The sequence below is a fragment of the Biomphalaria glabrata genome, chromosome 1 (assembly GCF_947242115.1).
Source record: "Biomphalaria glabrata chromosome 1, xgBioGlab47.1, whole genome shotgun sequence".
NCBI classification, from domain to species: Eukaryota; Metazoa; Mollusca; class Gastropoda; family Planorbidae; genus Biomphalaria; species Biomphalaria glabrata.
The window spans coordinates 4,698,079-4,712,026 of NC_074711.1; the positions used below are offsets into that span (position 1 = coordinate 4,698,079).

General features: G+C 36.3%; 1 protein-coding gene across 1 annotated transcript; it reads left to right on the plus strand.

The window, feature by feature from the left end:
• The first annotated feature begins 888 nt into the window (after window positions 1-888).
• On the plus strand, window positions 889-11,306 carry LOC106052758 (ras-related protein Rab-28-like). Its single transcript, XM_013208198.2, has 6 exons — window positions 889-1,313; window positions 2,234-2,330; window positions 2,619-2,707; window positions 3,888-4,014; window positions 5,562-5,665; window positions 7,740-11,306. Exons 1-6 carry the CDS (start codon window positions 1,239-1,241, stop codon window positions 7,926-7,928), a joined length of 681 nt encoding a protein of 226 aa, XP_013063652.1. The 5' UTR covers window positions 889-1,238; the 3' UTR covers window positions 7,929-11,306.
• Window positions 11,307-13,948: the final 2,642 nt, after the last annotated feature.

Below are 13,948 nucleotides of genomic sequence, written 5' to 3' on the forward strand. Positions count from 1 at the left end.
GAAAACAGGCTAACGAACTCCTTTGCTCATCGGGCAATCAAGTAATTAAATGCAATCTAACTATCTGATGTGGGCTAAACTTTGAGGCAAACTGGTATGAACATAACGTTTGTGGCTACAGCTAGAATAAATAGGCTATCTTTTGTTATGCGTATTGCACAAATTGTAATAGAAATTTCCCCTTGGATAGTAACGTGATATTATTATTATTTTGAGGAAAATGAAAAGGAAATAGGTCCACTAATTTGTTTTTTATAAAGTGTTTTCAAGCGCTAGCTACGCACAAAAAAAGTAGATCTATTATTCAGGGCTTTACAAAAAAAAAGTAAGTATACTTTTGAGATATTCTTTTTAGATTGGCATATGTCCTAAATATTATGTGATATCATGATATTTGCTACGGAATGTCGTCGTGATAGTCGAATCCTGTCCCCTACCATCCCCTGCGTCCAGCAGAAGATTATGGCTATTTTATATTATAGGACGTTAAAAATCATAATTTTTGAAGGAACGTCTACGAATTATTTGGCTCCTTCTCTCTAGGAAAATAATGGATGCGCCCAGATACATTTATATAGGCCTATAGATCTATGCAGTTTATTTTATAATAACGACATAAAAATATCGTTAGTATTAGGAATTATGAGACCTTTTTAAAGGCCATTTTTTTAGTGAAAAGGGTGATGGTTTGAAAACATTTAGGCAATCTTATTCTGAATATTTCTCGTTTAAATTAGGCATATTTTATGAAATTAATGATAATAATATTTTATTTAATGAATCTAATACGAATATAATAGTTTTAAAAGGAAAAAAATAATTATTTATATTTGAATAAAAAATATTAGACTAGTACTGCAATGCTTTATCTGGACAACTAGTAAACGGTTGTCTGGAAACAATAATATGTAGTAAATATGGCGTCCTGCACACGATAAACACTGAGATGTTTTTTTTTTTTAATAATTCAACAAAGAAAAAGAATACATATTAATTTCAAAATGTAGTCTATAGATCAAGAAATCTTGAATATATCTTTATATTATTATCTGGATCTATTTTTAAAAGTTAAAATGAATTAATTTGGAGTCAGTTTCAGTGAGTTTGAGTGTACATCAGTCAAGACCAGTTCAGTAGTGTGACAGTGCGAGTATAAATAATCACATACCGACACAATAAACAGATCAAACTACAAAATTTAAACACATCAATAACTGACTAAAAAAAAGCAGATCGGTATGTCCGACTCAGAAGATGAGTTCCCTGATAGGCAACTAAAACTTATTGTTATGGGAGATGGAGCTTCTGGAAAGGTAAAGTTTTTTTTATCTATTGAACGACTAACTTAACTATTCAGTCACTGTCACTGTGTCAGTCTTGAGTCTAGCAGAGTCTAGATAAACTCAGACTGTCTAGACTATTTAAGTCTTAGGTTATAGTTATACCATTATAAGAATCTAGAATAGATATATAGATCTAGATCTTTAGTAGTGCCTTAAATTAGAGTTAAAGAAAATCTACAGGACATCTAAATCTAGAATAATCTTGATTCTAGATTGATAGTAGTAGTCTAAGTAGTAGTGCTCTTCTTTTCTGTAATTTTCCTTAATTCTAGAAAAGGCGAAGAAATAGCTTTCAGACCTTTCTTGTGATCTATGAGGACATATGAAGTAAAGCTCATCTGTTTCTGTGGGCAATGGTTAGCAAGGGTGTCATGTGGCCAGCCTAATCACCTTCACTTCCCCAACGAAAGTCAAATACCCAGTAGAGCTCTGTGGACTCAGGGGCATAATAAATATCCCTAATTAAGATCCAGTCATCACTGGGACTCAGTCGAGATCTTTCAGTTTGGAAGTTATATTTAGCGAGACTATTCATATAATATAACATTCATATATGTACTGCTAAACATACTTCTTTCTCCTTGGTTTTGAGCTATTACTAATATTAGGTCGCATACATTTAGTTAAGAATATTTCTATAGCATATAATTATTCTGCAATTTTTTTTTCTTATTCTGTGTTGAAAAACCTAGTGGTCATGAATGTATAATTTTTCTTGAATGTGTATTTTCTTTATTTTATTAAATTGTGTAATTGTATCTTTAGAATTAACAACACTACATGCGTAATATCTTTAGAATTAACAACACTACATGCGTAATATCTTTAGAATTAACAACATTACATGCGTAATATTACATTCATCTAAATAAAAGTCACAAATATTACAGACTTCTCTATGTATGAGATACTCACAAGAACAATTCTCCAAAGAATATGGTCAGACTGTTGGCTTAGACTTTTATTTGAAAAGAATCAATCTTTTAGGTAAGATTTATTGAACATAATTAGTGTTAGGATAAATGGCATTTCTCAAAAGATATTTCCCAAAAATACTGCATGCTCTGTTGCTGGTTTTTAAATAAGATTTTCATTTATCTGGACCATCAAGATGACCAAATGACAGTCCAGTGCGCATCCTGCATGACCAGGCTGCACTGGGAAAATTCTAGTTTGACCCTTTACAGTTTTCAAAGTTTTGTGTTTTTAAAAAAAGTATTTTAAATTTATTTATACTTGTTTATACATTTATATAAGGCTTTCAAAATGTTTTAGGTGGGACTAATGTTGCATTGCAAGTCTGGGATATTGGTGGTCAGACGTTAGGTGGTAGCATGTTGGACAACTACATATTTGGTGCACATGTAAGTTCAATTTTTTTTTTGTCGTAGGTCATTCCATTGAAAAAGTTATATTTTATATCTCTAATTACAATGTGGGTGGCCTAGTGATAAAGTGCTTGGCAGATCAATAGAATCCAAAGTTGAAATCCAAGTGAATGCCATCTGGCCTAGTGGTAAAGTGCTTGGCTGATCAACAGAATCCAAATTTGAAATCCTAGTAAATGTCATCTGTTGTGTAAAGGTTAAAATCAATGTGCTGGCCACTTCACATTCTCCTTTGCTGTTGGCCGAAAACAGTAGTAAAATTTACATCTGATCTATGGACTTTCTTTAAATTTTCTTTTTCTGCTATCTTATATTAGATATATATTTCTAATTAATATTTGTTTATATAGAAAGGTGTTATTGTCAGGTAAATTAGGTCCATTGATTTTTGCAATAAATTAATTGTGCCAGTTATCACAGCATAGACCTCTATTTACATTAGCTGTAAGAAATCACGTGACACTCTGTTGACGTACTAATAATAGCCTTATTTAAAATATAAACTTGGTGATGTCATTGATGGATTACATATTTATAAAGTCAATATATTTCCTAGCAGTTCTAAGAACAGATTATCTACCTTTGCCCAATCTACCTTTGCCCAGATAGACCAGTAAGGCACCTTTCAAAACCTTAGTTTGTCCTTAAGGGTAATGATCTAGCTCTAGATTTACTTTAAAACTTAGCAATCCCTTGTAAAATGTTTTACATGTTTCGGATGTTCCTTCAGAGTTGAAGATAGTTTACTTCCTAGTCCAAACCTCCTACAGGACGACGGGGATGGGAGCGGGCAGGATTTGAACCCTCGACCATCGATAAATCATAAATCCGAACGTCAGTCCAGCGCGCAAAACCGCACGACCAGGCAGCCAGACAGATGATGTTCAACCATTGTATATAGACATCTCTTCAATTGATATAGATTCCTTTATTTGTAATATTCAATATTGGATGGTTATGGGGTTATGTGTTTTATGTTGTTATGGTAATTTAGGATTCAAATATACTTGACTCATCTTCTGAGACCAAGACATGATAATCTTGTTTAAAAGATAAACATTTTATAAGGTTAGGAAATAGTTGTACATTCTGGGAGAAATCTACTAACTTTGGTGGACATTCCATCCAATGGTTGACTTTGTTTTATCCACTCCAGGGTGTGCTACTAGTGTATGACATCACCAACTATTCTAGCTTTGAAAACTTGGAAGACTGGTTCAATGCTGTCAAGAAAGTTTGTGGGACTGGCCCCATGCCACACATGGCACTTGTGGGCAACAAATGTAAGATCACATTTAATGTAACGATCATTGGATTCTAAGGCTTACAGATACATTCTGATTTGTTATGCTACTTTTGTTTTCTATACAACAAAATAGTAGACTTAATTTGGTTAAACCCAAGCATCACGACTTAAAAAAAAACTTTTGAGTCTGAGTTCTTGGCTAGTTTTAGACAATCCTTCTTAAATTACATTCTAGCCTAAATCTCCAGAAGGATGGCATGTGTTGACAGCAGGTGGAGTTTAAAGATGGGACAACACTGAAATGCAAACCACATAACCAGACAGCAATTTATTATTAATGCATTGTATTAAAAAAATTAATGACATAATTGTGAAACACAAGCAGTTCATTTTTGATTGTATATTGCAATAGCTGAAAACTATTATATAGTCAGTAGGATAGAACTTGATTTCCTTACATTGTGTTGAACTATGATTATACATGTTTGCAGGACCAAACTTAGGGCACTGCAACTTCTCCGGCTGCAGTGGGCCATGCACTTTCATAGGTCCTGCGCTTACTCTAATTGTAAATTATTAAATTAAACCATTTTAACTTATTATAATTTTCCAGGGTTTCCACAGCCTCCTGATTTTCCAGGGGCTTCACAGCCTCCTGATTTTCCAGGGGCTCCTGGAAATCTCCTGAAATGGCAAAGTACATGAAAAAAATGAAAATCTCCTGAAACTCATAAAAATGTCCTGAAAAATAGACAAAATTGTCATTTTGGGGTGTCATTCAATATGGAAAATGCCAATACTACTCGCAATAAAAAAAAAAGTCATTGTCAGCTTTCATTTAATAAAAATGCGAATTTTAACCAAACAGAAAGTTCAAATACTTAATTTACTTCAATAGTCATTGGCATATAAATATAGATCTAAACTGTCTCGATCTCTATATTGAAATCACAAGCGACATTTTGCTAGTTGATAGTAAATCTAAAAGGCAGATCTGAATGTGTATCGGCTTTTTGTTGGAAAACTACCTTATATTGTAGATGGCTTGTTAAGCTAATTTGATGGTGATTTTCCACTTAGTAAAGTATAAATAAATTTTAAAGACGAATTTATTTTCTAACAAAAAATCTTAATTTTCTCTTATTATCCTTATCCCTACCCAGACTAGGCCCCTAGCAATCCTTTTCACATAAGGCCCCGCAATCTGTAGGGCCGGCCCTGCGTGTATAGCCAACTATTAAGATGTGGGATACAATACAGTTGGGTCATTCTAGGTACATTCAATTCAGTTAGCTGTGTTTTTTTTTTATTATAAAAGAAAAGAAAATGTAAAGACTATAAAGCAAAGTTTCTGTTGATTGGTCAAATTATAACTTGATTTTCATTCATATCTGCATTTGACAAAATATTAAATTTTTTTTCCTCAATAGCTCTGTATTTGATATTACAAGCTTCTAGAATTAAACAATTGCTTTTATTTATTGACTGTCTTGTGAAGGTTATTAGGATTTAAATTTTTTATAATTATATAAATGTATTGTAAACGTATTATAATGTCTGCCATATTCTCCATATGTCCTTCAGCTGATCTTGAACATATGAGGACCATCAAACTGGATAAACACCAGAAGTTTGCACATGACCATAACATGAGTAGTTATTTTGTCTCTGCTAAAACTGGGGAATCTGTAAGTAATATTTATTTACAGTTGGATAAAGATTGAAGATTTCAACATTAAAAATTTATGACTAAATCTTTGCCTTTATTTGAAAAACTAGTTTATTATTAATGCATATCCTGTCACCTTGTATTGCTCTACATATTACTTTCATTGTGGTGTTTTTATGGTTGGAATTGCTTGACAGCACTCATAGCTCTCCAAGCTTTTGTTCTTCGCAAATGTCATTTACTGATTAGAACTCCGTTCAAACTTGAAATGTCTTGATCTAAAAGCTAAGCGTATTATTTCATATCTTAGTTGTTCAAAAGGAGGCATTTGTTCAATTCACATAAGTCATGTCATTTCTGCCTGTGGGGCATAGGCCACCAACCAGCTTCCTCCAGGATTCTCATCTCTGCCTGTGGTCCCTTCTGGAGCATAGGCCATCAACCAGCTTCCTCCAGGATTCTCATCTCTGCCTGTGGTCCCTTCTGGAGCATAGGCCATCAACCAGCTTCCTCCAGGATTCTCATCTCTGCCTGTGGTCCCTTCTGGAGCATAGGCCATCAACCAGCTTCCTCCAGGATTCTCATCTCTGCCTGTGGTCCCTTCTGGAGCATAGGCCATCAACCAGCTTCCTCCAGGATTCTCATCTCTGCCTGTGGTCCCTTCTGGAGCATAGGCCATCAACCAGCTTCCTCCAGGATTCTCATATCTGCCTGTGGTCCCTTCTGGAGCATAGGCCATCAACCAGCTTCCTCCAGGATTCTCATCTCTGCCTGTGGTCCCTTCTGGAGCATAGGCCATCAACCAGCTTCCTCCAGGATTCTCATCTCTGCCTGTGGTCCCTTCTGGAGCATAGGCCATCAACCAGCTTCCTCCAGGATTCTCATCTCTGCCTGTGGTCCCTTCTGGAGCATAGGCCATCAACCAGCTTCCTCCAGGATTCTCATCTCTGCCTGTGGTCCCTTCTGGAGCATAGGCCACCAACCAGCTTCCTCCAGGATTCTCATCTCTGCCTGTGGTCCCTTCTGGAGCATAGGCCATCAACCAGCTTCCTCCAGGATTCTCATCTCTGCCTGTGGTCCCTTCTGGAGCATAGGCCATCAACCAGCTTCCTCCAGGATTCTCATATCTGCCTGTGGTCCCTTCTGGAGCATAGGCCATCAACCAGCTTCCTCCAGGATTCTCATCTCTGCCTGTGGTCCCTTCTGGAGCATAGGCCATCAACCAGCTTCCTCCAGGATTCTCATCTCTGCCTGTGGTCCCTTCTGGAGCATAGGCCATCAACCAGCTTCCTCCAGGATTCTCATCTCTGCCTGTGGTCCCTTCTGGAGCATAGGCCATCAACCAGCTTCCTCCAGGATTCTCATCTCTGCCTGTGGTCCCTTCTGGAGCATAGGCCATCAACCAGCTTCCTCCAGGATTCTCATCTCTGCCTGTGGTCCCTTCTGGAGCATAGGCCATCAACCAGCTTCCTCCAGGATTCTCATCTCTGCCTGTGGTCCCTTCTGGAGCATAGGCCATCAACCAGCTTCCTCCAGGATTCTCATCTCTGCCTGTGGTCCCTTCTGGAGCATAGGCCATCAACCAGCTTCCTCCAGGATTCTCATCTCTGCCTGTGGTCCCTTCTGGAGCATAGGCCACCAACCAGCTTCCTCCAGGCATACCCACGTCTTGCCCTTCTGCTTCCAAATTGCGGTGCCATGTATTCCTGGGCCGTCCCCTTCACAAGCCTGCATCCAACATAACAAGGCAAGCCCCAACCTGGAACCCCCAAGGAAGGAGAAGGAGGAATTCACATAACACTTGATTCATAATTCATGAATGTTAAAAATGTTTATAAACTCAATAAAACTGCGATATATATATATATAAATATAAAAAAAACTTGTTGTCAAAATGCTTTGTTATTTAACAGGATATAATGATTACAATTATATAATTTATGCCTTTTCTCTTTATATGCCCAATATGTTTTACTGCAAAGATAGAGAACTTTAATTAGAAATTAATTAGAATTGTAATACTTGAGCAAGTAAACACTAAAGTGTTGTTTTCCAAACAGTCTTACTTAATGACTCAATCAAATCTTCTGCAGGTTGCATTATGTTTCCAGAAAATAGCCGCTGACATCCTCCAGGTAAAGCTGAGCAAGCCTGAAGTAGACCAGCATCACCGAGTCGTCAAAGCTGAGATTATAGACAGCAACAATTCTCATGGAGCCAAAGCTAAAAGAGTTCAGCTTCCACCTCGGCAAGCGAAGAGCTCTCTGTGCAACATCACATGATTTTACCTCGACTCATTGTTCATTTGTAAATAGGTCATTGAGAGGCAATACATACACATCTCGTCTCTTAAACTCATTATTAATTTATTAACCTAACCAAAATTATATTCCCCCCACCGCCCAGTGTGTGGAGTAGCTAAACATGCTGATAGACACATTGCTTATACAAAGGTGTGTTTTTATTATTGAGTTGAATGAAGTCAGTGAAGAATGAAAGGCTGCGTTTGAAACAATTTTTTTTATTTATGTGGCCAGATTCAATATGAAAAAATGACATTTTAGGATTAAAAAAATGAAGCTCAATTTATTTCAATCTCCGAACTATTTTTTGTCAGTCACATATGAATACAGAGGATGCTACAATATGAATTATATAACAGACTATTAGGATTAAGTCAGTTTTTTTTTTAATCTTTTGTTTTAAATACTTATTAAAGTCTTTCTTTATAATTATTGACTAAAACTTTGTACATAAATTTAACCTCAATTAGTTCATCACATATCAAGCTACTTAAATAGCGTCTGCTCGAGACGTCTGCCCAACTTTGTATAAGCCTGTTTTATTTGTCTCATCATCAGATACACTTGACCAGCCTTGCCTAGATGTTCTACTGCATCATTCATATTTTGTCAGGATTACTAAGGATATCTCCTTAAGTATTGCCATTCATTATCTTTGAGTTTCTAGGTACCACTAGCAATGGATACTATTCTCTGCCATTTTGTTTCACTTTCACCTTTTATTTTTAAACTCATTTAGCTGGCATTACTTCCACTGAATTGGTTACCCTGGAAAATTTACTTTTTACCTGCTTAGCTCCCTTGATATTTTCTACAGTATTGACATTTTCTTGCAGTGATGTGTCCTCAGTTTCCTAGCATGTCTGCCACAGTTTCTAAGTCAGCTACTCTGAACCACACTGGGAGGACTGCACTCAGTCTGTGGGTTACAGGTATCTCTCCCATATCCTGATGGATTCAAACATTATTTGGTCATGTTTTGCATTTTTCTGTTGTTGCTTTTTTTTTTTTTTTTTTTTGGTCAATGTTTTTGTGCTGAAGGTAAATGTTTACTTTGTCTTGTAGTTAGACAGGTAAGAGAAAAAAAAGTCTTTGTCTCAGTCAACCCTGAAATGAGTTTTTGTTATGAGGCGTGGCATAGTTGATTGTTTCTTTACTGCTTCTGTTCAGAGCTGCTACAACCAGAGGGATAGTTGAGTCAAGTCCTGATACAATAAATCAATGAATCTTGTAGTCTTTGTTTTTTTTTTTTTCTGTTGTTTTTATTTGCATTGATATTGTTAAGATTCGACATTTATTATTTTGTTGTTATAGTTATTGTACATCTCATTAATTTCTAAGATTTAAAAGAAAATCAATGACTTTTTTTTTTTCAAACCTTTTTTTCTTTGATTTCATTTGATATCATTTATAAACATTATGTAAATATCTGTGCGTATGTGTACCAGTAAAACTGTGCACAAAACCTATGACTTGGCATAGAACAAATTGTTTGATGTATTACAGACTGTATCACTTACAATGGTCTACATTGTGTAGACCTGCCTTGAAATCTACTTTATGGTTATGTATATTATTGACTTGACTTTGATGTTCACCATGAACACAGTTGAAAAGGAATTGCACTGTTCATTATTTGATTATTTGTGATTGCACTGAGCCCTTTCTAGAGAGAGGCCATGATTTGTGATCGCACAAACTGCTTTATATATTAAGAGGCAATCAGGATATGTGATGTCACTGATGCTTTTATGTAGAGAGGCTCTCAGGATATGTGATTTCACTGATGCTTTTATGTAGAGAGGCAATCAGGATATGTGATTTCACTGATGCTTTTATGTAGAGAGGCAATCAGGATATGTGATTTCACTGATGCTTTTATGTAGAGAGGCAATCAGGATATGTGATTTCACTGATGCTTTTATGTAGAGGCAATCAGGATATGTGATGTCACTGATGCTTTTATGTAGAGAGGCTCTCAGGATATGTGATTTCACTGATGCTTTTATGTAGAGAGGCAATCAGGATATGTGATTTCACTGATGCTTTAATGTAAAGAGGCAATCAGGATATGTGATTTCACTGATGCTTTAATGTAAAGAGGCAATCAGGATATGTGATTTCACTGATGCTTTAATGTAAAGAGGCAATCAGGATATGTGATTTCACTGATGTCTTTATGTAGAGAGAGGCAATCGGGATTTGTAATTGCTATCACAAACCATCTATAGATACTTCTGTATTGTGCAAGTGTGTATTGGAGTTTGATCATTGGTTACATGCAAGCCCCTGTCCAGCCAGTCACTGACAGTATTACAACTTTATTTATTGTTCAGATACTGTTCACTCTTTGCACACACAAACACTCTAACAGAAAGAAGCAACAAGTTAAAGTAGTCAATTAGTTGTATTTCACCAACAACTCGTAATTTATAGAAATACCAGAGAGAAATACTCTCTCTCTGCACGAGAACTTGTTGACCATGATCGAGAACTTATTGATCATGATCGAGAACTTGTTGACCATGATCGAGAACTTGTTGACCATGATCGAGAACTTGTTGACCATGACCGAGAACTTGTTGACCATGATCGAGAACTTGTTGACCATGATCGAGAACTTGTTGATCATGATCGAGAACTTGTTGACCATGATCGAGAACTTGTTGATCATGATCGAGAACTTGTTGACCATGATCGAGAACTTATTGATCATGACCGAGAACTTGTTGACCATGATCGAGAACTTGTTGACCATGATCGAGAACTTGTTGATCATGATCGAGAACTTGTTGACCATGATCGAGAACTTGTTGATCATGATCGAAAACTTGTTGACCATGATCGAGAACTTATTGATCATGACCGAGAACTTGTTGACCATGATCGAGAACTTGTTGACCATGATCGCACAAAATCTGGTGCTATCAATGCTTAGTTTCTCCAAACATGAACTACCATAAAAGTGCAATGAGAATCTAAAGATGTTTACTCTGCAACTCACAAACATGACATGGGACATTATGGCATTGACAACAAATACAACTTTCGTTGTCCTACTGAGCTGTGTATAAATTAGGAGGCATAAGAACCCTACTGAACTTTGACCTGATCCTTTTTTTTTTATATCTATCCTTTATGACTAATTTAAAAAAAAAATATATCATTGGTCTTGTCAGATTGAGCTGTTTGTGTATTTGTGAGTTGATTTAATAGGATATTTTAAGATTTAGTTTCGCCCTACAAATTCAGTGCTGCAACTTAGGGCCTCTTAGCATCTTGCTCTATGAAGAGATCATCAGTAAATGAGTGTCTACACCAGCATGGTGATGTTAGAATAAAAATGCAGATTGTGAATTCTGGGAGTTATGTTGTGTTTTTTTGTTGTCTGTTTGTTTCATAAGTAATTAGATTTATTTGACAACTACACTTAATTACTAAGCTTATATCAACTCGCTTGGTCTGTCTGTCTAAAAAGTTTGCATACATTATTTCTCTGACACCCAATCTCGGATCAAGCTGAAACTTTGCACAATTATTTCTTTTGCCTGACAATGCAAGAATCAGTAAACAAAATTAACCAATTAGTTAATTAACTATTGGTAATAAATTACTTTGTTTGTATCTCAGACAAGGGAAAGAAATAGTACTTGACTGAAGTGGTGGAATAAGCTGAATTAGTCCCCTTTATAGATTGTCTTCTGAGGCTTATCACAAATTTAATTACATTTAATTTTAAAATAGGTCTACCTGTCCAGTGTCCAACCAAAGCCCACGAAGAGTTTGCTAGCTAATAGGAGACATTGTGGTTTTAAAAGAAGTTGCTTTGAATTAAAGTAAATGCCTTAATCTTTCTTGTGTCCTCAATTATTTTATGTGCTATTTTGTGTTCTTAAATTGCCAATATCTATAGTTAAAGTGTGTACTATAAACATAGAAGAGTTCTATTCTTGAACATGGGTGGCTGCTGGTTTGTGTGGTTTACGCACTGGACTACAGTCTCGATGGTCCAGGGCTCGAACACCACCCGCAGGCCTGCACGAGGTTTGGGCCAGGAATTAATTATATTCAAATCTGAAGTAACACCCGAAACTATAAAACAAATAAAATGGCAAAGCTTTATGACCCAGTTATTTTTTAAGCTTTTTAAAAAAAAACTTTTCCTCCATTTTGTTTGGGTCCACAAAAACCTTATCATGAAACATTGCTGATGATTTGAAAACTCGTTTTTATGCATATTTTGTTTCAAAGATATTTGGCTGTCAGAAAATACAAATAAAAATTGTGCAAATTTCTCTGAATATTTTGTTTGTTTATAGAGAGAGGTTTGATTCAAAGCTAACGAAGACCCATTGATTTGTGGGCTAAAGTAATTGAACCAGTACATCAAGGCTAGACCTCAATAGACATTGGCTGTGAGGGAATCACGTGACGCTCTGTTGACATAGGAATTAATAATAGCGTTATTTAGAATATAAACACGTGATGCCATTAATGGGCTGCCCAGGGCTGCATAGAATGATCTAAATCCACAGAATTTTTGTTGCTAGCGGCTACTTCCTAGTCCAAACCTCCAGCTGGACCACGGTTCAGGGGAAAGGGTATAAACCCTGGACCATCGAGCAACCGAACGACAGTCCATCGCTCATTCCGCACGAACAGGCAGCCATCTGTTCGTCTCTGACTTCTTTAGATCTTATCTTAGAAATTACACACGTTATTTCAGAAAAGAAGAGAGTTACGTCCTAGATCTCAAAAACTACATTCTGCCAGAACCTGGGACTCTGCTGAGGCCAAACTGTTTTGGCTATTTGTAGTTTCTTTGAATTCTAATGCTGTTTGGAGAAGGCGAAACTGCCGTGTCGGAAACAATGTTCCGACCATGGCTAATGTCTCGAGCAGCCTTCCATCAGCTGAAGAACACCCGGGGATCTAGGGAAATATAAGCACCACCACCAAGACCAGGCTCTTTAACACTATTGTTAAACCAATACTGCTATATGGAGCTCCAATCAAGAGTTATACCACACATGCGAGTCCGCACAGCTTTTCAGACGCTCTTGAAAGAACTGGATATCGCTTTAGTAAATCGTCTAAACGTTTATTTACAGGGAAAATGGTGGTAGAGTCTTCAACTCAAAGAGTCTCTATCCTGCCCTTCCTTAAATCCGGCCCTGCTGCGATAGTTTACAAAATCAAAGCAAAAGATCCTGCCTGCTAACCCTTGTCTGAATAGATCCGACGTGAGCATTACCTATATAATTTTATAGTTTTAGACTTTAAACAAAAAGACAGCAACATTATGTGTTTCATTTCAGGTTTATACCTAGGATGGACGAACAAAGATAGACTTGAATAATAAATAGCACTGCATAGAATTATCTTATCTTATCTTATATAATACAGACGTTACTTCAAAAAAGAAGATGATTACGTCCTACGCGTCATGCATTTAGTCATGCATATTAACCAATGACTTAAATTCTGCCAAGTCACTGGTTTTCCTGGCTAGCTCAGGCAGCCCATTCCGTGCTCTAATAGCACTAGGGAAGAAGGAGTATTTGTAAAAATTTGTCCTAGCATATGGGACGAGGAATGTGCCTTTATCTTTGTGTCTTTCAGAGTATTTTATTAAATTTTGTTTTTGTATTTGAAGATTATGGTTCAGTGTTTTATGTATGATTGCTACTTTACTTTTGAGCCTTCTGTCCTGAAGGCTTTCTAAATTTAGTGATTTTACTAAAGGTGTTACTCTAGTCAAATGTGAATATTCGTTTGTTATGAATCTCACTGCTCTATTTTGTGTCTGTTCCAGTTTCTTAATGTTTTCTTGAGTTGAGGGGTCCCAAACGGAGGATGCATATTCTATTATTGGCCTAACCAAGGTTAAGTAACATTTTAGTTTTATGTTCTTATTTGATTTATAGAAATTTCTTTTAATAAATCCTAATGCTTTGTTTGATTTTTTTGTAGTTTCATCAATATGTGGATTCCATGAT